Source organism: Piliocolobus tephrosceles, chromosome X, assembly GCF_002776525.5.
Source record: "Piliocolobus tephrosceles isolate RC106 chromosome X, ASM277652v3, whole genome shotgun sequence".
NCBI lineage: Eukaryota > Metazoa > Chordata > Mammalia > Primates > Cercopithecidae > Piliocolobus > Piliocolobus tephrosceles.
Genome location: NC_045455.1, coordinates 21,105,797 through 21,133,707, shown reverse-complemented (window position 1 = coordinate 21,133,707; position 27,911 = coordinate 21,105,797). Strand labels below are relative to the sequence as shown.

Sequence of the window (27,911 nt, the reverse complement as noted above, 5' to 3'; positions counted from 1 at the left end):
TGTGGATGGATGGTGGTGATGGTTGCACAACCACGTGACTGCACTTAATGCCACAAAACTATCCATTGTGCAATGGTTTATGTTTTTAGGTTTGGTATATTTCACCACAATGTTAAAAATTCAAGTTTTAGTTATAACTGTACTAAAGTTCTTAGTAAGAATTACTTTTTTTCTTAACATTTTTCTTGGATGGGAAGTTGGATTATTCAACGCAAACTGTGACCTTCTGCTTTAAGTGCATTTATACATTCTTGAACACCGTTAAGCTAGGTTGTCTGAGGCACTAGGGACTTCATGAGATCTGACGTCGAGATATGGTCCAGCGCCTAAGGGCTATGTATGACTGGGTCACCTGTGATCTCTCTGGGACCCAGCAGTGTGACCATGGACAAGTCATTTAGCTACTTTATATAATTATTTGCTATGCAATTTTAATGTACTCTTATGAAAATTAAGTTGTTAACATGGTTCCCCAAATTGCCAAATTAATTTCTTATGAGTGGCTGACAGTAGCAGAATCTGAAGTTTTAAAGCCTGAATTCATGTTCAGAAGAAGAATTTGCTGTGGCTGTTTTCCAGTTGGAGAATGTGAGGCAGGAAATGGTTTGGGGATACTTTTGGAGAACACATAGCTCTTTGATCGCAGTAGTAAGCAGGAGTGAAATTCTTTGACTTGGCCTCTTAATTCATTGGCAGGAACTCCCCCAACCCATTCTTTCTTAGTAGACCTGCAGTTTGCAAACTACAGAGCAGAAAGCAAAAAAAGACCTATGAGCCAGTTTTCAGGAATGACGAGTTGTGAACAAGCAACATGCTCCCTTCTTCCTATTTGCGGCCAGCTCTGCCTAACATTTTTTTTTTTTTTTTTTTTTTTTTTTTTTTTCCCATTTGCAAGAGGTTCACACAGCTTCCTCCCTGCCAGGACAGTCAGGAAGTCTTTATGGGGTCCTCTTTCTTCAAGCGTGTCTGAAGAAGGGAAGTGGGCATTTTAGAACGTCTGGCTTGACAGTAGCCAGTTCTTTCCTAAGACAGAATTCCCACTGATATGGTTTGGATTTGTGTTCAAATCTCATGTCAAATTTTAATCTCCAATGTTGGAGGTGGGTGATGGTGGAAGGTGATTGGATCATGGGGGTGGGTTTCTCCTTTGGTGCTGTTCTCATGATAGAGTTTTCACGAGGGCTGGCTGTTTAAAAGTGTATGGCTCCACGCCCTTCCCTCTCTTCCTCCTGCTCCAGCCATGTAAGACATGCCTGCTTTCCCTTTGCCTTCCAACATGGTTGTAAGTCTCCTAAGGGCTCCCCAGCCATGCTACCTATACAGCCTGTGGAACCATGAGCCAATGAAACCTCTTTTCTTTATAAATTACTCAGTCTCAGTTATTTCTTTATAGCAGTGTGAGAATGAACGAATACACCCACTTTTCCAAGGTGTTTGGCTTGGTACATATTGGATATTTTACAGTTCTTTAAAATGCAGCTAGAGTGCTTTGGGTCACACTCCACAATTAGGTTAAAACAATATTGTCCTCAAGACTGCCAAGTCACTATCTTTGACAGATTTGTCATCATCATGCATCATCCCATCTCCTTCCATCTGTTTAGACTTGCTCAGTCATGACTCGCTGTTTTTATTGGTTAGTCAATCCACACTCTGTGGTGAGTGACTGATCTATTTTCTAGATTTTTCTACTTTTCCTATTTCTTACAATTTACTGTGTTTACCTCCTGGCCTTGGGAAGGATTTCCTTGGGGACACAATATTTCTGTCAAGATCAGGTGCCTTGAAAAACAGCAGAGGCTCCCTGCAAAAGTCATGTTTCCAATGGGTCCAATTAATTTTGCCCCTCAGCCAGCTCCTTGATAGCCTCCTCCCAGAAAGCGTTTTAAAGAAAGGACACAGTGACAGCTCAACACTGCCTTACAAGGAGCAACATCGGAAAGCTGTTTCACCAGTTTTATGTGGGAGAGGGAGGAGTCTGGAAATGACTGACTCAAGACCTCTGAAGACTCTGAAATAATTTATGTCCTATCAGATAACACGTGTGCCGATGGGACTTGGCTCTCAGACCAGCTTTCATTTTTCCTACCCTGTCTCACTGTCTGCCATACTTTCCTTTTCTTTTTAATCCCTTTGGGTTTGGAAAAAGGGTCTGTGTGAAGGAAAACAATGCTACAAGAAGTTAGAGGTGATGCAGTTTAATACGGCTATGTTCTAAAAAAGAAAGTATCTGCCTCTTTATGAGCAAAAAGGTAAGGGCCTATTTGAACACCATTAGGGCTTTATTTTTTCTTTTGCTGCTGCCTGACAAAGTTCTAACCTGTATATGCTAACCATATAAAAGTTTTATTTCCTTCCAAGCCTATGCTTTCCTGCCTCCTATCTAATCATTCTTTTCTAGCTTCTGTACAGACAGCTCATTCCGGCCACCGACTGCCCAGAACGACCTTCTCAGGGATGACTGATGACTGCAAATGTCCTCCTAGGGTCTCGCAGTTCACCCCAGGAACTTTGGGAGGCCTAGATTTGTAACCTGCACCATGAGTCTTTAATTTTTTTCCCTTTGGCCTTCTAGATTATTATTGATTTTCCTCTGTAACTTACTAGCTTCCTTTCAGTTCCTATTTGTCTGAGCTGAGTCAGAATGTTGCTGTGTCTTCTCACATTTACCCCTGAGAAGTTACTTAGGTAAGTGAAAAATGGAAGAAATAGAAGTTACACTTGCAAACTCACTTTCCTGCTGGCCACTGAAGATGACTAGGCTGTCTTTCTCAAGTGACAGACACTGCCATGAACTCTAAGAAAAATCCTTTATTAGCTCTTGTGATAAATAGGATGTGATTCTGAAAACAATGTCTGTGTGCCATCAAAATTCACATGTTGAAGCCCTAATCCCCAGTGTGATGGTACTTGGAGGTAGGGCCACCGGGAGGTAATTAGGGTTGAATGAGATCATGAGGGTAGATGATTTCTCATACTAGTGCCCTTATAAGAGAAAGGAACTAGGACTCTCTCTGTCTCTCTAAAGATACAGTAAGGAGGCCATTGTCTATAATAAGCCAGGAAGAGAACCCAATCTGCTGGCACACTGATCTTGGACTTCCCAGCCTCTAGAATTATGAGAAATACATTTCTGTTGTTTAGGCTATTTTATCTACGGTATTTTTTGAGGTAAGACACTAATTGAATCAAATACTGACCAAGAATGCAAAATATTCATTCTTGCCACTCATCAAAATGACACTATTAAAGACTAGAGGTTTGTGTGGATGATACCCTGTATTGTGAAGGCTTAAAATTTCTAACTTGAAATTCTCTCCTGATGCACATGTGAAGCCTATGCAATTCATTGTTGAGAAGACTTCAACCTTGTCCATAACCAGGCTATCATTAGTGGGTGATGTTACAATTGAACCATGTGAACTCCCAGCTCATATTGCTGTTGTTATTTTTATTATAAGAAAAGCCCCATTAAAGGAAACATTAAGGGTATCAGTGAAGAAAAAAACTCCCAAAATTGCAACATGCTCCCTGAGGCTTGGGTGTGGACTGAAAAAGGTAATATCTTACATGTTAATAGGGACATCTAAAACACCAGATAAAACACATGGTTGCCAATTAAATGTGAATTTCAGGTAAACAATGAATCCTTTTTTTTTTTTGTATAAGTGTGTTCCATTTGTTGTCTGTTATCTTTATGTGCTAGTTCTGGCAATCCTGCCTTCAAGCCTTGCCACTCCAAGTGTGGTCCCTGGACCAACAATAACTGCATCACCTTTAGCTTGTTAGAAATACTGAATCTCACTCAGGTTCTACCCTAGACTTACTGTCTTGGCTTGGGGTTCTATGACAAAAATCCTGCAGACTGGCAGTTTAAACAATGCACATTTATTTCTTACAGTTCTTGGGATTATGGTGTTCAAGACCAAGGTGCTAGCATATCCTGTGTCTGATGAGGGCTCTCTTCCTGGTTTGCTGATGGCTGTGTTCTTGTTGTGTTCTCACATGGCAGATAGAGAGAGAGATAGAGAGAGAGAGAGACAGAGAGAGAGAAAGAGACAGAGACAGAGAACCTCTCTCATGTCTCCTCTTACAAGGGTAGTAATCCCATTAATGAGGGCTCCACCCTCAAGACCTAATTATCTCCCAAAGACCCCTCCACCAAAGATGATTGCATAAGGGGTGAGGATTTCAACTATGAATTTTTGGGGGACAGAAACATTCAATCCAGAGCACTTACTGAATCAGAATCTGCATTTCAATAAGATCTCCAAGAGTTTAGCCTGCACCCTAAAGTTTGAGAAGCACTGTTTCAGGACTACAAACTATTTTTATTGAGATTATCTCATTGATCTTCACATTGTCCCAGGAAGTTGGCAAGGAAAGAGGAAGCAGGGAAGACACTCCCTTAACCACTTTGTTTAACCCATTCTTGTTTTCAGAATGAAGATTTAAATGCTGATAGGGTCACTGTGATTGGGCACACCTGCAATTTTCTCCCATCAAAGGGCAGAGTCTCCTCGTACCCCACCTCCTGTTCCAGACCTGTTTAGCTACAGAGGCAGAGAGAGATCGGTCAGAGATGGGCGAGGGTGGAGTGACTTGGGGGAGCTGCGGGATGAAAGTGGATTCAAACCTTAGGGGAGCCACTGCTTACACACCCTTAACCACAGTCTCACCACTGCAGATTGCACCCTGCAGACTGCCACAGCAGCCATCGCTCTGTGTATCCTGTTCTATTTGAACTCATCATCAATTTCAACTGGTGCCATTACTTAATAACAGCTTTTTAAAAAATAAGATAATAACTGGAGTAAATGGAAATATATACCGTAAGAGTCACTTTGATGTCAGAAACGTTAAAATTTGAAATAAATATGTTTCTGAATCAAGGAAGTACAGTAGAGAGCTACGGAGCAAGGCTCAGAAAGTAATCAGGAAAAATAAGGGTGATGGAAGACAAGCCTGAGCAAACACTGAGATAGGACAAAAGGCTGCACGAGCATGTACAAAGAGAAAAATGTGGCCGAAGGAGTCTGACAGATAAAACAGAAAGACAGGAAGAAATGTCTAGTTTACTGGAGAACTATCACACAGGCTTGAGTTTATAAACTTCAGGCATGACAATCTCTATCAGTTCTAATAAGCCTCTCTGCTTCATATCTATTAATCCTTGATGGATTTAAAAAAAATTATTTCTTCTTATTTTTTGTTTTTATTTTTTAGAGATAGACTCTCACTCTGTTGCTCAGGTTGGAGTACAGTGGCACAATAATAGCTTACTGCAACCTCAAATTCCTGGGCTCAAGTGATCGTCCTGCCTCAACCTCCTGAGTAGCTAAGATTACAGGCGCCCGCCACCAAGCCCAGAGACAGGGCTATTTTCTGTAGAGACAGGGTCTCACTGTGTTGCCCAGGCTAGTCTGTCTGTCTTTTTTTTTTTTTTGAGATGGAGTCTTGCTCTCTCCCCCAGGCTGGAGTGCAGTGGCTTCATCTCGGCTCACTGCAAACTCCGCCTCCCAGGTTCATGCCATTCTCCTGCCTCAGCCCCACCGAGTATCTGGGACTACAGGTGCCCACCACCACGCCTGGCTAATTTTTTGTATTTTTTTTTGGTAGAGTCGGGGTTTCACCATGTTAGCCAGGATGGTCTCGATCTCCTGACCTCGTGATTCACCTGCCTCGGTCTCCCAAAGTGCTAGGATTACAGGCTGCCCAAGCTAGTCTTAAACTCTTGAGTTCAATTGATCCTCCTGCCTCAGCTTCTCAAAGTGTTGGGATTACTGGTGTGAGTCACTGTATCTGACCAGATTTTCTACAAATAAAGTTTCTAGTCTCTTTTATTTCGCATAGGTTATAAGAGTAACTTTTCTTTCTTTTTCTTTTCTTTTTTAACAACCATTCCTAAACAATTAAAAAGGCCTGTCATCTTAAAACTCATAATTCAAAAGTGTGAAAAAATATGTTATTATCTGCATTATGAATGGATTCTTACACTTACAAAATACTTTAGTAAATTTCTTCAAGTGAAAAATTTCTCCAATGTTTTTCTAGATTAATAAATATTTGGATAAGAAGAAAGCTTCAATTACATTTAATTCAGCAAGTCTTTATTGGTGATCTATTTACTATGCTAGTATATAAAAATATAATATTAGGATTCCACGCTAGTGGAATAATTTTAAAAAAAGAACTAAAGGAAACCATGTAATTGTAATTGTTCAATGGGTACGTAATTTGAATCACAAATATTTGACAGCTCCTTCTTTTAATAATGTACTTATGCATAATAAAAGATATATTTTATTGGACTAAATTCTGGACTATTCCTACAAGTGATTTCATTGCATTAAACTTGATCATTTTCCCCATCTGCATAAAATCTTCCAATGGATTCCCATTGATCTCAGGATAAAATTTAAATCTTGATCCTGAGGACCAATCCAGGCGTTTCTCTACCACTGTGGTCCCTTCCTAAACCTGCAGTCTAGCAGTAGGGTACTGATGTTCCTAGGTTCACTGGGCTCACCCCAGTCACTGTATCTTCTCATGTATTGATCCCACTGCCATCTTGTTTTTTTTTTGATATGGAGTCTCACTCTGTCACCCAGGCTGGAGTGCAGTGGCACGATCTTGGCTCACTGCAACCTCCTCCTCCTGGGTTCAAGCGATTCTCCGGCCTCAGCTTCCTGAGTAGCTGGGACTACAGGCATGTGCCACCACACCCGGCTAATTTTTGTATCTTTAGTAGAGACGGGGTTTCACTTGGTTGGCTAGGCTGGTCTTGAACTCCTGACCTCAGGTGATCCACCTGCCTTGTCCTCCCATTGTCATCTTGGAGCACTTAATCTATAGGGCCTTGCACAGAGCCTGGGACACAGGGAGTACTTAATCATATTGCTGATGGCCTGGTGGACTGACTCAATGAATGCTGTAGAACCACTCAAGCTTTTATAGAGCTTAGGATCTGTCTCATTTGTTCTCCTAAGTTGGGGAGGACAGTATTTAGCTGTTGTTTGTTTAAGAGGTAGGGTATTGCCATAAAAGAAACACTGGGCTAGGATTTGGGAGAGTCCCAGCTTTCACCCTTGTTAATTGGTTAACAGGGGACTAATTGTTTACCCGGTCTGGGTTCTTCATCTGCACAATGAGGAACTTGTCTGAAGCATCCTGATCTCCAGCTCTAACTTCAGTGGTCTTTATCTTCCCCATTCATATTCTTGGTGGTGTTTAGTCTCTTCCCCTAACCTCACCCATGGCCTTTTAAAAATATTTCCTTTTGTAAGAAATTGCCTATGGACTAATATCAGCAACCTGTGTGACGATCTGTGGGAATAGCAGTCCAAAACCCAGGCTTTATGTTAGCCAAGGCTTAAAGGTTAACACAGATGGGAAAGAGAGAACTCAAAAACCCAAGCATTTGATTCATTAGTCAATCTGGCCATCCTTCACAGTGTCTTTCTGTACAGTCATCGGGAAAATACAAACTAGAAGCTGTTAATTCACAGCTGAATTTTCTGGCCAAAGGTCTCCTAGCTAAAAAGCCAGACTACTGGCAAAATGCTAAGTATTTTTTAGCGGCATGTTGCTAATATCATAACTAATTTCTTTCTCATGATCTATGATTTGATATTGATATTTGGAGCATTTTGAAATGGTTAGAGCTCTTTTCGTAGGTATCTTGCTTTCACCTTGCTAAACTCTTCCTGATATGGTTAATAATAACATTAGCAACTGGTACGGTTTGGCTGTGTGTCCCCACCAATTCCCATCTTGAATTGGAATCCCCATAATCCCTACGTGCTGAGAACAGGACCTTGGATCATGGGAGTGGTTTCCCCCATGCTGTTCTCACGATAGTGAGTGAGTTCTCATGAGATTTGGTGCTTTTATAAGGGACTCTTCCCCCTTTACTTGCACTTCCCTCTCCTGCCACCTTGTGAGGAAGGTGCCTGCTTCCCCTTTGTCTTCTGCCATGATTGTAAGTTTCCTGAGGCCTCCCCAGCTATACGGAACTGTGGGTCAATCAAGCCTCTTTCCTTTATAAATTACCCAGTCTCAGGGAAGTTCGTCATAGCAGTATAAGAATGGACTAGTACAGCGATAGATGCTAAAAATTGCAACTCAGCAGCGTAAGAAATACCTAATATGCACCTCCCTTGCACCTCCTGCTTAACTTCTGCAGTTTCTTCCCAACGTAATAGCTATGCACTTTATATTAGTAGCCACAGATTATATTTATTTTTGTAGAGACAGGGTCTCACAATGTTGCTCAGGCTGGTTTCAAACTCTTGCGCTAAAGCTGTCTTCCCACCTTGGCCTCCCAAAGTGTTGGGATTACAGGCGTGAGCCACTGCTCCTGACCAACCACATACCTTCTTGTTTCCTTTTGATCACAGCTGCTTCAAATGCTTGAAACTGCTCAATAAAGCCCCAGAACAGATTCCCCTCTTAGCATCTCCAGCCACTAGTCAATCCTCAAAGATTCCTTGAGTCCAATTTACCAGCTGCTTTATCCACCTGCAACCTCATTGCTGAGGGCTTTGGCAGATTCCTGTCCTTGTGTCCTGCCCTGCCTGCTAATTCCCAAACAATCCTCCCATCCAGCCTCTCCACCTTATGAAAATCCAGGCCAACCCCATTTTTGGGCTGAATCAAAAAATTCAGAAATTCCATATCAAGTCCCCACAGCACTGGTCAGCAGAGGAGAATGATGAAAACTGCTGTCTCTTGTCAGGAGGTTCCGATGGGACTTCCCTAAGTGTGTCACCTATTAGAACCGCTTCTCAGTGTCCCTCAGACATTTTCTGTTACCTTGCCAATGAATACTTCAATTTTTTTTCCAACTAGGGTGGAAAAAAAAAAAAAAAACTTGAATTTTCATTTCCTGTTTAACTTGTGATGAAAAAAAAAGAGCCCTGGAAATTTAACTACGGATAAAAATAGCTTCAGTATCTTAAAGCCATTAAGTGAACATAAAAGGGCTCTTTGTGATCTCAGGTATCTGAAACCTGGCATCTGCCACCGTTCCTCTGTCCTCATCCAGAGGCAAGGCGTTCTGAACACGGATTCCACGCTTAATGGCACCTTGAGAGTAAGTGCTCCCAGGTGCCCATCAAACCTGTCACTCCCAACAGCTGTTGCTAAGTGATGACTTGTCCCTCCACCCTCTGCTGCTTTTTGCATAAACAGGTCTGCAGAGTTGTGCCAGGAGAGTCTTCCAAGGCTGGGTGTGCTGTGCCCCCATCCATGCCCACATCGAGTCACTCTCACCTGGCTTTGCTGTGCCCGTTCCAGCATTCCTCCTCGTTAGACGTGCCCGCTGTCACGCTCTCGTCCTTGCAGATGGTGTAGGGTAACGCCGACCAGACCTTTTTAGAGAGCTTCAATTTCTCTTTTATGTCTGTGACCTGATCAAGAAACCAAGGAAAGCAAGTGAGTATTCTGCTCAGGATTTGCCCATTTCTACACAAGGACGTACACAGGCGAAGGTTATAGAACCTGTGATGTGACCAGCAGGAACTCTAACAGTTTTAAGAGAGAGACACCACACTGCAGGGTTTATTGCCTGGGAAAGCCTCCTTTCCTCTCCCTCAGTCCTCCTCTAGCCGACAGTTCTCAGGTAATTGGCTTTTTGTTTTCCATCTTTTCTGTCCTTCAATCCTTTGAATTAAAAACTTACGAAGCATCACGCCTGGCTTCGGGTCCCTCTCATGCTGAGAGTCCCTACTGCGAACACCCCAAGTATAGTCTCTAGAATTCATTTGCTTGCATGTCAGACAACCGTACCAAAACAAATGCACCAAGAGATAAATACTTTTCCCAATGGACTCCTTGTTTCTGCAAAAAATAAATATTGCCACTAATTCAGCTGCTGGTACTTCTGCTCTGGTGCAAATGACAGGCCCTTAGAGCACACACATGGGTGGTAAGCAATAAACCAAACCCTCTGAAAAATCTCTAGAACTGAAAGAGAAGTCATTCTAAATATGGGTAAGTGTAAAATTCACAGCCCTGTGGATGGATGGCCGGGAAAAGCTTAGTGCCAGCATCTTAAGTGTCTTCAGGCTGAACACTGACTTTTCACTTGCAGAAAGGGTAGGGAGAGGAATTTAATTTCATTTTGGCTTCATAATGAACACTGGGAAAGTCCAGAGATGGCTGGAATGCATCTGTTATGAATTGAATTCTTTTCCTCCCTTTAACATGTTAAGTTTCTAACCCTTGGTACCTCAGAATGTGACTTTACTCTGAGATAGGGTCATTACAGAGATAAATAAGTTAAAGTGAAGTCACGTGGGTGGGCCCTCACTCAGTATGATGTGTGCTTATAAAAAGGGGAAATTTGAGCACAGAGACACGCACAGAGGAAAGATAATATGAAGAGACACAGGAAGAAGATGCTTATTTACAAGCCAAGGAGAGAGGCTTAGAACGGATCCTTTCCTCTCAGACCTCAGAAGGAACCAACCCGGCCGACACCTTGATTTCAGACTTCCAGCCCCAGAACTGTGGGACAGTAAATGTCTGCTGTTTTAAGCAACTCAGTTTGTGGTACTTTGTTATGATGGCCTTAGCAAACAAATATAGATGCAAAGAAGCGTTGAGTCAACATTTGATGGGGAATGGGATATTTACAGAATCTCAAAGTACCTAGTAACACAGTTGCTTATTAATTACAAATGGAAAACTAGTAATTTTACAGTGTGGAAACTTGGCAGGCTGCCACCTTCGCCGAATGATCAAGCAAGGGGACAAATTGGTCATGTGTTCCCCCTGATGTGATGTGCCAAGACAGACACGTCACTCAGGCCGCCCCAAATTCATAATCTGAATCTCATCATGGGAACACACCAGACAAACCGAGACTGAGGGGGCATTCTGAAAACCAGCTGGCCTCTACTCATCAACAGTGTCCATCATAAAAGACAAGACAAAGCTGAAGAGTCCTTCCAGATTAAGAATAAGAGACGTGATAGCTAAATGCAGGCAGAGGGCTCTGGACTAAATGCTAGGTCGGAAGGATAATTGCCAATAAAAGGCATTATTGTGATAGTGGGCAAAATTTGTATGCTGGCTCTCTATTAGATAATAGCATTATGTTAGTGTTAAATTTCCTGAATATAAAATCATACTGTGGTAACACAGGAGAATGCTGTACTCTCGGGAGATACACGCTGGAGGGTTTAAAATGAAAGGGGTATAGTTTCCACAACTTGCTCTACAACAGCTCAGTAAAAATCAAGAATAACAATAAATATACAGATGTATAAACAAAAAGAGAAAAGGTAAATGTGACAACTTTCTAATATCTGGTAAATCTAAATGAAGAGTATAAAATTTTTCAAAACAAATGCAACTTTCCGTAAGTTTGACTATTTTTTTCTTCCAAAATAAACCACGTGAAAAACAATTCCTCACATTGTATTTGTTCTGCGTAGTGTCACTTTGGTGCCCTAACCTCCACTGAAGGTGTCCCCACAAGACCACTCATTCTCACTCTTGTCAAGACAATCCTCAGAGACAGAAATACATGTGATATATTTCCATCTGGTTCAGAAGATGACCACCACCTTTAGGTCTGAAATGCTGTCAGGTTTATTCTCTCCCATAGTAAAACAAACTAAGAACGAGCACTCTCTTTCTGCTTATTTTGCACTACAATCCTACCTCCAGGTTATGGGAATCTAAACCAGATACACAGATTTTGAGACTCAGAGAAAGAACAAAGTCGCATGCCGTCCTACAGGTGTCTCCTTTCGGTATGTGCAGAATTTAATGGTGGATGTTGCACTGCTCATTCTTTAAATCATTCTCAAACGCTGTCTCCTTCGGAGTGCATTCTCGGGTCCCAGGTTAGATTGAGATTCAGCTTTCTGCACTGCCCAGTGCCCTCCTGATGATTCTAAGTACTGACCACTCGAAACTCTAATAATTGGCTTATTTTTCTGATTCTCCTTTAGACAACATGCTTCTTGTTGGCAGAAGTAGGGTTGTAATTTATCTTTATCCACAGTGTCCAGTATGGATCAAGCGACTAATCATCCAAATTTGCCACAACTTAGGGGATTCCAGGGTGACGAGTTTTCAGCATTAAAATGGGAACATCCCAGGTAAACCAGGATGAGTTGGTCACACAGGTCTAAGCACACAGTAGGTGCTCAATAAATGTTGGTGAAGACAATGGATTGAATTGTCCCATTCTATTACAAGGTCATAGACTATGGTTAACACAAATTAGCTGGGGTCACAATACTGTGTGTTCATCCTCCCAAAAGGGGTGGGAGACAACTGTGGGATTGTATTTGGCTAAGTGAGGAGCCCATCACGGGGATGTGGGTTTCCTCTCATTGTTCACCGCAGCACATTTATAATCAGAGTATGTTCCCTCTGGCATTTTGGTAGCTGTGCGTTTTCATTGTGCAATTGCAGGAGATAACATCAAAGGAGCAGTGAGAAATGTAAATGCTGTTTTAACATTCTGCAGGGAAACACTGGCCAACTCACCTGCAGACGGTGACGGCGAGGCAGACGGCTGAAAACATGGACACTATTAGCCACTGGAAAAGAACATGCCTTTGATTCATTTATGTATGAATAATTGCAGTTTATTTTTCAGTATCAGGAAGGCCTTTCAATTTGCACATAATTTAGAAATATTTTTCTCATTTTAGTTATTGATATTTCTGAATAATATATGTAACTGCTCTGCTGTAGCTCCAGACATGAGGTGTCTTTTTTTTTCCTGGAAACTTAAGCGTACACAACTGTGAATTAAGCTTTCTGTTAACAAGCACTCTTAGTACAAATATATTACTGACAATGACAGTGAGCTCTAATTCATTAATAACACACCAGATGGGAACAAAGACTTGGGACAACATACAATATTTGTAACAATTTCCTTTCTCTGATTCCTGAATGAGCTATTCTAGGAAAAATGAACTCTTGCCAATACTTGTGAATGGTATTTACCATCGCTCCAATATTGTTTCAGTAATGCTGTAATATTAGTAATCCCAGTAATATTTAAGTATTACTTTTTTCATCTATGCTATTTGATAGATTCTGGAAGTTAAACAACTCCTGTTATGTCTCTGGAATCCGATCCAAACATATACTGTTGGGGTCCATAGGGAAAACATGAGCCCTCTTTTAGGATTTATCTGAAGTTGATTCTGAGTTCTGATAATTGCAACTCCTAATGTCAGCAGAGACAAACACTCCTAGTTTAAGAGTCAAAAGGCCCATGAACACTTGACTCTATTAGGAAGAGAGGGTGCCCTTCTCATACCTACCATTATAGTACTGTAAAATTAGGCTAAAGAGGGAGAAGGTGACAAGGTGGAATGATTGCTAAAAACAAAGAGATGAGCAAAGTCAACGAGCAGAAAGAACTATCTAAGTCCTCTTCTATGACAAATTTACCTAAGAAGTAATCTTGCTCCAAATATTTCACCGGAATCCCATCAAGTTCCTGACTTAAAAAAATCAGTTTACAGGAAATACTGGCAATAGAGGAAAAAACTAAGTAACACCGTAAATAATCAGACACATCTAGTAATGAGATATTATATAAGACAACTGGCCTTTAATGCTTCAAAAGAGGGCAGGTGAAAGAAGAAAGCAAGAAAGTAAGCAAGCAAGAAACAGAGAGAAAGAAAGAGAAGAAAAAAAGCGGGAGGAAGGAAGGAAGGAAGGAGGAAAGGAAGGAAAGAAGGAAGGAAGGAAAAGGAAGGAAGGAAGAGAAACTGACCCCTGGATTTGGAGGTAGGGACCCAGCTGTAAGTAAGAGCTTTGATAATTTTGAATGTAGAATAAATAGTAGTTGATATCATTGAATAACTGCTAATTTTCTTAAGTGTGATCATGATGTCATGGCTGTATAGGAGACTGTGCTTGCTTTTAGGAGATTCACACTGACATACTTAGGGATAATGTGTCACTGCATCTTTTACTTACTTGAAAATAGCAAAACAGTCAACCATTATTGAATCTGTATGAGGGTTATATGGATGTTCATTTTACTATCTTTTCCCCACCATTTCAATACTGAAAAAGTTACAAATAATGAAAAGTTGGGAAAGAGATAAGACTTTGTGGTTAGGGCTCATGGCTTTTAAGAGCCTTCCTGGGTTCAGCACAGGGCAGTATTTGACTCAAAGAAATGGGGATTAACTGTGAGCTTTCATTGAGCTGAGGCCCTCATGTGCATTCGATCTTCACAACTCTGACGGTGCTAAATAAGTATCATTACGCCCTTATACAAAAAGGAAACAGGCCTCAGAAAGGCTAAAAAACTTGCCACATATCTAGTTAATGATGGAGATGAGATTCAAATTCAAATGCAGATTCTGCAATCATTACTCTTAACCACTAGGCCTACTATGACCATAGTTGATAACCTTGGTTTTTGAAGTATGTGTGTTGGGTTGGTGGCAGGAGTGTGTGTGCATCTCTGGGGGTGTGCAAGACATTCAGTGTGATTCAGGATTAGAATTCCTATTTCTATTTTTAAGTATAAAAATACAAGAGGAATTAAGCTTTCCTAATATTTAATCTAGAGATTGATATTTCAACCAGTCCATACAGGGATGGCTATTTCTCAAGTACCCCAAGGACAGAGTAAGACTTTCATAGTGGGGAGGGGCAGCAGTGGCACCTCCACCACCATGAACTTGCTGCTGGTGTACTGATGCAGCATATGTACTGGCTAAGGCATTCATGGATTAGATTAATTAGTTTTAATTAATGGAATAGGACTTAAATCACTTTTAAAAAGAAACTGTGGATTTCTTTCATTTAAAACAAAGCAAGCACAAGTAAACAATACAATGGCAGGCATAATATTCCTCTTATTCTTGATACATCTGGAACATTACAAAATAGAAATAAAAAAGAATATATTTTTCTCATCTTTCAAAACATTCTGTTTTTATGTAAATTTCATCAGGTACAGAATGTGTTAATTCGGTAGTGCTTATATTACAATTTATGTATAAATATTTATAGGTATTCTGGTTGTCTGTCATCCAGAATATTTTGCTGATAGAGGTGCAAGACCAAAAATATTTGCAGATCACCAGTCTACAGCACAGGGACTCATACCATATCTTTTAAATCTGTGACTTAGCAAGTAAAAATTCAGTAACATTCAATGAAATCTGTTTAATGAGACAAGAAAATGTAGTACAGTTTAGAAAAAGTTCCAAAACATTGGTTAAATAAGAAAAAAGGCTTTTGTGGCTAGTATTCCTTCATTAAACACTTCTAACGTGCCTTTTATAAGACAGGTTTTACAGTAGACTCTGGGAATGCAAAATATGACTTGTACACAGTTGCTATCCTTGAAGGGTTTGTAGCACTGTCTAGCGGGGGTAACTGATGCGGAACAAACATTATAGTCCTAGCTAAGCAAAGGGCTGTGGGAGCACATATTAATTTGTCTGGAAATTCCCTTCCAGGGAACACCACCATATTCCTTCTCAAGCAAATAAGGCTTCGCTGCTATTTGTTCTTTTGTGGTTGCTGAACTCTTGTCATGGGAAAGATTAGGAAGCAGAATAATTAATAATTTTCATCCAGGGATCAAAAACAAAAATAATGCATTACAGCCTCCCAAGTTTTAACCTCCAAGAACAGGATGATTTTGTCCATGTAGAAGCAATGGCTTTTAGCCACCACTCTGATCTTTAGCTACTCATTTGCTAAAGAACAGCTGTACTTTCTTGGCTCCCAGGGAATAACTGCTCCACAGCCACAGACTCAGTAAACAGAGCTTTGTGTGTACCAGTGCTTAATAAACATTTGTCAAATGAATAAATACACGAACAGCATTGCTGATGATCTGCTAAGGGAAGTAAGATTTCAAAAATGATTGATTACCTGCCAGCAACGGCTTTCCAAATGTAACTTTAGAGAGTAAAGGAGGCATGGACAAATTCGTTCAGGTTTTTAGCGGGGGGGAAAAAAAACACCAAAACACCAAAACTCATTTTCCTTGACCCGATTACCCCCAGAGGAAGAGAGAGATCTCAGATGATCCCCTCTATCTTCTCATTAGCATTTCAGACTCCTGTTGTCTTAAATGTCATTCTAGTTGTAATTTACACAGGTAAGATGGACACCTGGGGGACCTCAAAAACAATCTTGGCTTAAGGAAAAAGCATGAGAATTTAACTAAAAATGGAAAAAATCCCAGCTTAAAGGGTCTTTGCAATCCTCATAAACACATTCCACCACCTTCCCTTTGGTTTTCTAAGCAGGTGACCTGTTGAATTCTGAGTTGTTGTGTTTGTGAACTCCATTATTGCTTTTGTATCCCATGTGAATTCTCTGATGAGACATATTTGACTTTCTCCTTCAGTCCATGGCTGTCTACCCAACCACAGGAGGTCACAAGTCCATCTACCCTGGACCCTTTATTTCCTCTGGATCTTTCCTGAGCAGTCACTGTGAGAAGGCCACCTGCCGTTTTCCCTCAACCATCCCTGGATGCAAATCCACCTCACTGGCTACATGTTGTGTGCACCTGGCTCAACACCCTATTTGTTCCTGACTTCAGAAAGTTTCGATGTGCCCATTTCATCACGATGAAAGCATAATGTAACCAGATGTAAATAATATATACCATATCTTTAGAAAAATATGATGAATATTTAAAGGACTACACTCTAAATAATAAATATTGAAGAAAAAAAAACCAATGTGAATATTTTATAGGCTGGAGGTCATTGGTAAGCTTTGGAAAACAATCTGTTTAAAGAAATGAAGGCAGGCTGGTTTTTGCTCAGGGACAAGGCCATTTTACTTGGTCAAGAGAAAGTCACCATACACAAAACAATTTTTGCTACCTAAGAGTTTGATATAATCCAGTTTTGGAGACAGTGACCTCATCTAACTTTACTGTAGAGAGGAATGGTCTTTTTTGACAGCACCGAGTCATTTGATTCACCATGTGAGCCCGCATCAGAATTCAAGTCATGCATACTCCTTCAGTAATCAAACAAGGTCTGTGAATGTACCTGTTCACAGCTTCTCTCACTCCCTCGGGAAACACATGCACTCTGGAGGACGGCATTTATAGTTCCTAAGTCTCAGATAGAATATTACTTTTTCTGATGTGGCCACATATCTATAAACACAATCTCCCTCCTTCACATTCTTAGAGCAAGTAATCCATATCTTCTGATAATGGCTTTTAGCACTGTCTTCACTAGAACATCAGTTTTCCATTTATTCTGAGTTTATGAAACTCTTTGGTGTCATTTTTCATGTCTCAGATTGGCCCCTCTATAATGTAATGTTTGGGTAGGTTTTGTAAGGCTTGGTGGAGAAATTGCTCGTACTAATAACATGTTTTCTTTTAGGAAACTTCTAGATAAGTCTTGGGGATGATAGCAGGTTTCTGTGGAATGCAGTTTGTCAGTGACCCTAAAGCTGACTTTGACCATGTTACACCCAGCACTTTACAGAGTCCTCAAGACACTATTCAACCTAAAACCACTCCGACATTTTGGGCTCTATCATGTGTTTCCAAGGAGTCCAATGATAACTTCTAGTCTGTTTCCACATGACATATATTTTCGCGGTGGTGTGGTACTTTTTATTTTTTTGTTCTTATTTTTTTGAGACAGAGTCTTGTTCTGTCGCCAGGCTGGAGCGCAGTGGTGCAATCTCGGCTCACTGCAACCCCCGCCTCCCGGGTTCACGCCATTCTCCTGCCTCAGCCTCCCGAGTAGCTGGGACTACAGACATGTGCCACCATGCCCAGCTAATTTTTGTAGTTTCAGTAGAGATGGGGTTTCACCACGTTGGCCAGGGTGGTCTTGATCTCTTGACCTCATGATCCACCCACCTCAGCCTCCCAAAGTGCTGGGATTACAGGCGTGAGCCACGGCGCCCGGACAGTACTTATAACATTACTCCCAAGGTGACAAACACACGTTTCATAGGAAAGACTAAGAAGGATATAAAAATTTTTTTTTAAAGTAAGAAGTGAATCTTTGAAGGTCTGAAAACACAATGCTTAGTTTTGTTGAGTTTCATAGAGAACTGGCAATGGCTTGAAAAGTTCAGTCTGAGTAATCCTGTCTGGTTTTAGGCTTGTAATTTCTTGGCTAGCTGATCACACCATATTAAGGGCATGCATTCTCCTGAAAACACTGATGGGGTCCTTTTCAGGTAAAATGCTGGTCCTCAAATAGGGATAAATGTGGGAGACATCAGAAATATCTTCCTACTGCTGTTCAGGTTAGATTTTTGCAGCAGATTTTTTTTTTTTTTTTTTTTTTTTGAGACGGAGTCTCGCTCTGTCGCCCAGGCTGGAGTGCAGTGGCTGGATCTCAGCTCACTGCAAGCTCCTCCTCCCGGGTTCACACCATTCTCTTGCCTCAGCCTCCCGAGTAGCTGGGACCACAGGCGCCCGCCACCTCACCGGCTAGTTTTTTTTTGTGTATATTTTAGTAGAGATGGGGTTTCATCGGGTTGGCCAGGATGGTCTCGATCTCCTGACCTCATGATCCGCCCATCTTGGCCTCCCAAAGTGCTGGGATTACAGGCTTGAGCCACCGCGCCCGGCCTGCAGCAGATTTTAAGAAAACAACAAAAACTTTCAAATCTTCGTGTTTGTACCTAATGTCCTGATTGTGCCTCACTCCCTATGGCATTACATTTTAGGCATGTGAGTGCAGTAGGCATCCTACACGTCCTTGAGAGATGACACAGTCTGACATTAAACTAATATCTACTGAATTCAGTAGTGAAAAGAAAAACACAAGAATTCATTTGTTCCTTGGGAAGCCAGACCAAGTCAAAGTATTACTTTGCACCAAGGTACCTAAAATGTGGCACTATTTACTTTTCAAGACTGAAAAATAGAAATGATTTCAAGGAGTAGTTTTATTGCTGAACCATGGAATTTAGAGGCTTAGCAGAGCTCTCACGGTCAGTCCGATGCTTCTAGAGCATTCTTGACAGGCTCATCTAGGCTCTATTTAAATGTTTCTAATGACAGATATAAATGAAGGAGGCCTTAGGATTTGCTGTTTTGACCTAAGCCAAGTCATCTCCCCTTGCTAGGCACTTCTGGGTCTTTATGGACAGGGCTTGAGTACACAGCAGAAACACATTCTTATTCTTTCTCCTCACTTGGCATTGAGACTGAGCCCTCAACTTTTCTCTCTTGCCTGGCTTTGTTCCTTTGCAAGCACTACCTGGTTTCAAATTCGGAGAGTGGATTCTATATTTCTCTGCCTAGCCCTTGGTAAATGCTCCTTTGGATTCATTTCTGACCAAAGGTCTGTCCCATCTGCTCTCTTGCTCTCTGGTTTGGAGAACAGCTGTATCCTCCTTGGTGGCTAACTTTGGCCTCTATCTTTTTTCAGGCATTATTTTTGCTGTATAGAGGCAGACATCCCCAGGGAACTTGCCATGATTTAGAGCATGGATTGTGACAAGTGCTGATTCTAAATTAGGTCATTAGATAAGCAGTCTTCATAATGCTGGATCAGAAGATCTCAGGTGAGCTTTCAAAAGAAGAGAATGAATTCAGTATTTCTAGCAGTTATATAAGGCACCTTGAAGCATTTTGGATATTTTATTTTAAATCTGACCTCTGCTCCCACCATCATCTATTCTATCATCATTATGGAATGAAACCTTTTGGAAGTTCTTTGTGGTTTGAAAGGCAAATTTCCTCCATATTTCCTGAATTTCCTGATATAGCTAACAAGATGATGCTAGTGGCATAGGATTGACCCCTTTGTATAGGACTAACCTGGAAATTAGCCCTGATTTGGAAAACTGCCAGAGAGCACTCCAATTATTTAATAGCCCAATTTTGCTAATGTGAAAAAAGTTTAATGTTTGAACACTTAGTTTTGCTGAAAAATTCAGATTCTTTGCCAACTCTTATTTCAAATGTACAACCCCTTCATAGGGCCTTTGAAATACTTAGGAAACCCATACAGAATTTCCATCTCTATTTCTACCTGTGATTGGCATAACACAGTGATTTCGTGAAGCTCATAGCTACCTGAAGGTACTCTGAAAATATTGAAATTTCATCTTTAGGGAATGAAATCCAGGACAAGTAAGTCTGCTAATTAAAAGAGGGGGAGGAGGCATCGCAAAGCATTTCAATTCAAGTTTAGGCATTCCTGAATATTTTAGAGTTCGTTATTTAATTCCAGCAGTTCGGTGGCTTTATTCTTCCACACCAAAACTCAGAAATAGACGTGCATTCTGGTCTCTTTCTCTGAAGCCTACAGACATTTGGAACTTACCGGGAAACAGGAAACACCTTTTGCTCACCCAAGAGTGGTGTCATTGGGCATGATATCTTACTTATCTTAAGTGAGATATTGCAAGCATTATTCCGTCCAACAGCAAGAGTAACCACAAAGATGTGCACACATTGGAAAAGTAATTTAGATGCAGCATAGGAAAGTATTCAGCAAGTGGTAGGTGGAAATCAGATTTATCTAAATTCTAAAGCCATTTAGGGTACAGACGGGTTGCCATAAATCTTCAATGGAATAGGCAACCAAAAGCATATAAATGTCTTTTGGGCATGTATGATTTGATTTATACTTAACTATATAGACTTGCATTGTGTGGTGCATAATAAATGCTACTTTTAAATTTCTTATGTTATATTTATGCTATAATTCAATGATCTGCCTTTTTTCTTCCTGGGTTTAACTGGGAACTGGTTCAAGTTCAAATACCAAAGATTTCAGCCTAAGAGATGAGATACTAGTAAATACCTCTAAGAATGTAAACCACTGCACCCATGGCTGTCTATGAACTTTTACTCAAGCGTAGAGTCTGTACATTGGAGAGAAGAGTATAATTTAGTTGAAAGTCTTCCTATGGGTTTCAACTTAGGACCTCCCCAGAATACGTGCTCATAGAGATCCCTTCGGTTTTACCTACCATAGAGATTTGCCCATTCATCGTGGGTGTGGACTTCCCTCCCAGCTGCAGGGGACATAGGGGCAGGGCCTCTGTCCTTTGTGTTCACCACTTCCTAGCAGATGTGTGTCCCGTCGCCTAGCGCAGTGCCTGGTTTTTGGTTGTACTCAATAGATAGCGAATGAACAAACGAACAATTGGCAGAGTAGGTAGAAGGGCAAGTTCAAATTCTGGGTCTTCAAATGAAATTGTAAATGAAATGTAAATTGTACATGGCCTTACTTGCAAAATAAATTATTGACATAGGGAAGGGCATCTTCCTTGTAAGCTTCCCTATATTACAGATAATTGGTTGTTTAGGGTCTATTTATGAACAGTCACTCCAACGAAACACCCCCATCCCCACACACATCTGCACACAGGCAGGCACACACACTTGATTCGTATCTATAACGTACTGGGCCTTTTTAAGGTCCTGGGCATACAGCGATTTAAAGGACATGGTCCTGCCTTCAACTAACCACCCAGTGGAGGAAAGATATATACATGAAATGAGCATTAAAAATGGCTCACATGTTTAAGGGTTGTAGGGTGTGAGAAGTAAAATCAATATTTTACAATAAGGGAGAAAGTGGAAACTTAAGTTCATACATTGCTAGGGCACTTGGAACTGGAAGTACTTAATGAGTACAAATGTCACCATGGGGACATATGGCACTGGGGGACTAAACTGCATTCTTTCTTGCAAATCAAGTTCTTACCCCTGTGAGGTAAATTACCTGTTCCTGAGAGCCATCTGGTTAGCTTAAAGACCCAATTTACCCCATGGGGCACCAACCAGGGAGTACCATTTACTCCTCTTATGATTAGACCCAAGTGACATAACTTTGCTTGGCTTTCACCTTTGCATCATAAGCATCCAATAACCTACATAGGTCCTCTTAGTCTCCTACAAGCTGCAGAGGTGTCATAGGCAGCCCACTTTAGCTCCAGTGGGAGAGAAAACAACCTGTAAAATGGCAAAATGGCCATCCGGTTGGAAGAAGCAATGAGAGCCTAATGGCAGCAATATCCAACAGAAACATAGTATGAGCCACAAAGGAGCTACAGGTATCTTTTTACATTTTCTAGTTGCCACATTGAAAAAAAAGTAAGTTGAAGCTAATTTCAATGTTATGTTTTGTTGAACACAACTTATTCAAAACACTGTTTCAATATATAGTAAACACGAAACATTTAAATGAGATATTGTATGTTCTTTATTCTTTTCTGGTACTAAGTCTTTAAAGACTAGTTTGTATTTTATACTTACAATCCACCTCAATTCATTCCACCAGACATCTCCGTTGCTCAATAGTCACACATGGCTAGTAGCTGCCACGTCAGATGGCACAGGTTTCAAAATCTGTTGTGGGTTTTTCACTTAGAGCACATTTCAGTTCTGCCTACAGCACATCCCTATGGTCAACAGCCTTGTGTGGCTGCTGGCTACCGGACTGAGAGCACGGTCTAACGTCCTTCCTAAGCACGTCAGGAGAGGGGGCCAGTTGCTACTGAGAGGGGTTGAGGGTGATTCCTAGGCTAGGGGTTGTTGTCTGAATGAGCTAAAGGCGGGTTCTTAGCTTAACATTAGAGTGTTCAGTATCTTCTTCTGAACTTTTTGAGTAGGTTGCATTTCAAAACAACAGAACTCATTTTTATCCTTTTTCTCTGACCTCACTCTCCTGCCCCTACTCCATACCCACAGTCAACTGTCCCAAGTACAGCAGGAAAGAACTGAATCGAATTTAGGTTACAGTAGAAGTCTGTTTGAATCCAGCCTATGTCTAGAATTGCTTCAGTTTATATAAATGGGAACATGTTCCATTCAGCTTTGTGACGTCCATCAAAATTTTGCCTATGAACAGATTTGTTTTGGCTCGTATTTATTTATTTTTACCAAAGTTTAATAATCATCCAGAAAAGTATACAAATCAGGTATCATCAGTTTGATGAATTTCTCACAGGATACTCATGCAATAAGACACCAGATATGTGGTGATTGTAATAAAGGAAAATATTTTTTAAAGTTTTGGTTGAATCTAGTGAGAACACATGGACACAGGAAGGGCAACATCACACACCAGGGCCTGTCGGGGGTTGGGGAGCAAGGGAAAGGAGAGCATTAGGACAAATACCTAATGCATATGGGGCTTAAAACCTAGATGATGAGTTGCTGGGTGCAGCAAACCACCATGGCACATGTATACCTATGTAACAAACCTGCAGGTTCTGCACATGTGTCCCAGAACTTAAAATAAAATTAAAAAAGGTTTTTGTTGAATCTAATTCTTTTCACAAGATTTCATTCTCTTGAAAATTAATTTTATCAAGTCATGGATATGCAGGGATTACAGATTACCAAAGAGCTGATTTTATTATTGATTTACTGTAACTTTGAGATTATAAATTGCTTCTAGGCTCTGGGCATGTACCTACATTTTAAAGGCAAAAGCTATCAAAAAGTCGATACAATGACTTGCTTAAAGCAGCCTGACATCTTTTCCTTCAAGGTGGTCCAGCCTCATCTGCGGGCCTTTAGAGACCACCTTCACTAAGACCACCAGGTGGCAGTGTTGTCCAATCTTTGTCCACCTTTCACCCCCTCTTACCAGTCTTATCCCCGAGAATAAAACTGTGGATTGTTCCACTGCATATAAAACTGACAACCCTGTTATTTTAAACTTGAAACTGACAGGCTGTTATTTTAATGAGGTCTACCAGAGCCAAGGTTAACCAAAGCTTTATTTCCCTACAAAATGTTAAGGCCACAGTTCTAAAAGGGGGCTGTGAAATTTTATGTTATTGATACTTTTTCTGACTGTACAAGTTTTAAGATATTTTTTGACAAGTAAAGCTACATGATGAATATAGACATATGTTTATGTATAATAGCCAAATTCTGTATTACAATTGCTTCAAATTTCTCCCGATAGGTCCTTTTACTCTAAGTTAGATTCCCTCTGACACAAAATTCTTTGTATCCATTTCAGTCTATTTTGAAGCAAAAGTATATATTTTTAGCACTTTGACTTTCCAGCTTAATGAGTCAAAGGACAATTTAAAACTTATTTCAATCTCATTAATATTCCAAAATGAAATCAAGTGTAGTATTTAATTCTTTATTTCTATGAAATAAGCTTAGATCCAGAACAGTAAAACTTAGAAAGGATTTTTTATAATAGGTACTCCTACAATGTGTGATGGTTAATGGCATTACAATTTATTTCCTTTCCCTTGAAATGTCTTTTTATGTTGATCAAGGAAGGATTTAAAGTCAGTTACTAACTGTGCCAATATTAAAAACATTAGAAACCACCTTTCCCAAGTGATTTTGCTAACATTTTTTGCACCCTTTAATCTGTTCCAAGCAATAATTTTAAACATGTAACCAACCTTCCTGTCTGAATTTATGCAGTAGATCCTGCAAATAATCCATTTCTACATTTACAAAATTTACTTGGAGTGATTATTGTCACTACTGATCCTTTGTCACAGGCCAAAGGTCTGTCCGCAAAAGGACTTTATAAGCTCTGGAGGAGCCTGCCTGGATTTCTGAAACTGGGCATCAAATAAATGAATTTCATGTTCAGTTATTATTAATTAGTGGCAATGCCCATTCACTTCGAGAAACATCTAATGCAAACATACTGTGTATAAAGAACTGTGCCTGGCAGACTAAGTTTATAAAACCAAGTTAGAAACAGTCCCTGTTCTCAGGATCAGCTACATAATTTGTAGAGCCCAGCGCAAAATGAAAATGCAGGGCTCCCTGTTTAAATATGATTAGGAATTTGAACGTGGCATTTACAGAGCGTCAGGTCCTTCTAAACACTGGGCCTTGTGCAACTATGCAGGTAGTATCCCGTGAAGCCTGCTTGTCTTCAAGAAGCTATGATCTAGTTGGGTTTTCCTGACCTGTACAACAAGGAGTAAGACAGGTGCTGTTACAAATTATGATAACAACAGTGATGGCTACCATTACCTATTAGACGCTCAGCAACTAAATCCATAATTGCCTCCAATTTGTAAAAAATGCTGAAAGGTAGCTGTTGATGTCTCAACTTTACAGATGCCATAACTGAGAATTGCATTTCTATGGTGACTTTTTTGTTTAGTGAGATGTCATCAAATCCTCACTAAGTGGCTGGCCCCATGCTAAACCTATCACTCCTATCTCATTGTTTAATCATCACAACCTCACACAAACAGTGAAGACACCGAGGAAGTGAAGAGTGAAGGCACTTGGCCTTGATCACACAGCACAAGTAGTAGGGCCTGATTTTGAGCCTTGGCAGTGGCGCCCCAGAGCCTGCAGTCTCAAATTAACCATTACAACAGAACTGGTGAACTGGAGAGTGTTAATGCATTTGAAAAGCCCTGTGCCTGTTGGTAGGTCCCACTCATTTCAAAAAAGATGGAAAATATATTTGCGGGGAGGAGGATAGCACTCTGGAAATCTTTGTACTCTTCCCTGAATTATCAGTCCATGTTAATGTTCTAGACCTTCTCCAACACCATTGTGATTCCAGCAGCCCTACAAACAATGTCCTGATTCTTGGCCTTTTTCTAACGCCACTATGGTTTGAGTAGCCTTTCCTAATTTTCTAGCCATTTCTAACAATGCCTATGGCTACAGCCCTCCAAACAAATATAAGACTACACATTTTTCAGGATAACATTTTAAATCAGCCCATCTTCCTTTAGGAAGTCCAAAGACAGATGAATCAAATGCTATTTGCCCAATTATGCTTCTGGTTATGTATAACAGTGGGTTATACTGTCCCTGAATCTATCAATCAGTCAATCAATCAATCAATCATCAATCATCGATCAATTGTCTATCATCTATCAGCAGAAATAATAATTTTCAGGTGGTGCTAAGAACATTCTAGATGCACAATACCATAAAACCTATGCCATTTCTCTAACAGGCAAGTGTGAAAAAAGGAAAGTCCTAAAATCTCCTCCTGGCTTGAAAATGGAAAAAGAGTTCCCCTTCTGGATTTTTTATTCATAAAACAGCACAGACCAACTCCTCCCCTGGGTTTCCATGACAAAGGGAGAGTTTTCCCACAGGGCTACACATGTAGGCTGGAAAGCCAGCCTCACATATTTAATGGTCTCTATCTAACAACACTGTATTAGAAATCCTCTCCTTGAGACTATTTCTCTTATGAAACGAAAAGTAGTAAAGAAAACAAAATTTTCACCACCTTGCCATAGGAACCCATGGGGACTTGACAGGGCTTTGCATTTTCCTATTACACTGTACTTGGGAATAAAGTTGAGAAGCCAGACGGTAAATCTGATTCAACCAAATCCAAAGCACTTGGAGGAATCACCTTTTTATTGCAGATAAGTATAAAACCGGTACTGGAAGCACACCGGAATCTTAAAGATCAAAAGCCAGGGGCTTTCTGTTAATAGATTTGGTAGCTAAGCAGTGGTACTTAGAGAATAGCCTTTATCTCTTCAAAAAAAAAAAAAGGTCTCAGCAAAAGGAGTTCTGAATGTAAATAATTAGAATGATTTGTGTCAAGTTAGCCTCAATGTTAGGTTGCTTTTCTATTCCTTCTTTGAAGTGCGTTATGTTTTATTCCTGATGCATTGGGAAGTCATGGTATAATTATCATGCTGGCATATGAGGTTACACTGTCAGTCTTTCTGAACACAATGGAAACCTAACCTCTCAATTTTTCCCCTAGGTTAATAAATATAAAATTCACTGATTTGATTTTTTGTATTTTTCTCATTAGAAGTTACTTCTGAATTTTTATACTATGCCATGGTGATCCATAAATCACAAATTCCAATATGCTTCATTCTCTTCATTCTTTTTAGTATAATTAAATGAAAGTTAAGCAGCCTTTTGAAAATAGTTTTCATTTTCTTATTTCTTCAAATTATTTCCTACGTGGAAAATCGACCTTCTTTTTCAAGCCAAATCACGAATATTTAAAAAAGACCTAGTGCATTTTCAATTGCTTCTTTTGTCCTCACAAAGGTAGGAGGGTTTTTCAAAGGTTTTTACAAAGATAACTGAAAGTGGGGTATTATTTATCCCAGTGCCTAAATGAGATATGCCACTAAGTTCCCCTTCTCCATTATTTATATGGTTGAGAAGACAGGACAAACTTCAAAGGAGCTAGAACTTATGTCCAGAACTTGGTTTTACTATTATTGCTCCGAAAAGGTGACTCCACAACAAGAAGAGACACTTAGAAATCTCTTTTGCTTGACATTTTATAAAGTTTTTTTTTTTTTTTTTTTTTTTAACAAAGCCATTAGAACAGGCTTTTCTAAAACATGATGAAAAAGAGGATTTCAGGAAAAACATGCTGAGTATCCTGGGAAATCATGGAAATTCTGTAGTCATCTTTACAAGGGAAAGAGCTTTTCCCTGATCGAAAATGGTGAAGGCATAGGTGGTCCTGGGGTTGCCATGCCGAGGTGTTCACACAATGTGCTCTCAGTACAGACACAGGTACTAGACCTGCAATCTGGAGATTGGCACTCTTAAACTTGCATCCCGCAACTTGTCCTGATACACGGGAAATCTGAAAACTCAGACCCCATGGGGTTAAAGAGTAGACAGTGTGATCTCTCCACGGCAAGCTCAACCCTGTGACTTCACTTGTTTTCTTTCTCTGAAAAGTCTTTTAATTTTCAGATTTAGTCTAGCTTTTCATATCCATCTTTTCACTTCTCCTAAGCCTATAGGTCAGGTTCTCATGGCCAATGAATCTAATTGCAGTAATTAAAAAAAAATCTGTCTTTATTTTCTTTACTTAATTTTTTGAATATGTAGTACTGCTGCCATGAATTAAATGGTCTTTCTCTTTTTTCTTCCTTTCCTTTCGTCTTTCTTTCCCTCCCTCCCTCCCTCCCTCCCTCCCTCCCTCCCTCCCTTCCTTCCTTCCTTCCTTCCTTCCTTCCTTCCTTCCTTCCTTCCT

The 27,911-nt window shown here is 40.3% G+C and overlaps 1 protein-coding gene across 1 annotated transcript in view; it reads right to left on the bottom strand.

The window, feature by feature from the left end:
• The window catches only part of LOC113219610 (glypican-6), a gene marked incomplete at its 5' end in the record, with an annotated part of 584,830 nt that overhangs the window by 15,838 nt on the left and 541,081 nt on the right, over positions 1-27,911 (bottom strand). Inside the window, one exon of the mRNA XM_026446588.2 lies at positions 9,274-9,410. Coding sequence (XP_026302373.2) covers positions 9,274-9,410 — 137 coding nt within the window. The remainder of the gene's footprint in view (positions 1-9,273; positions 9,411-27,911) is intronic.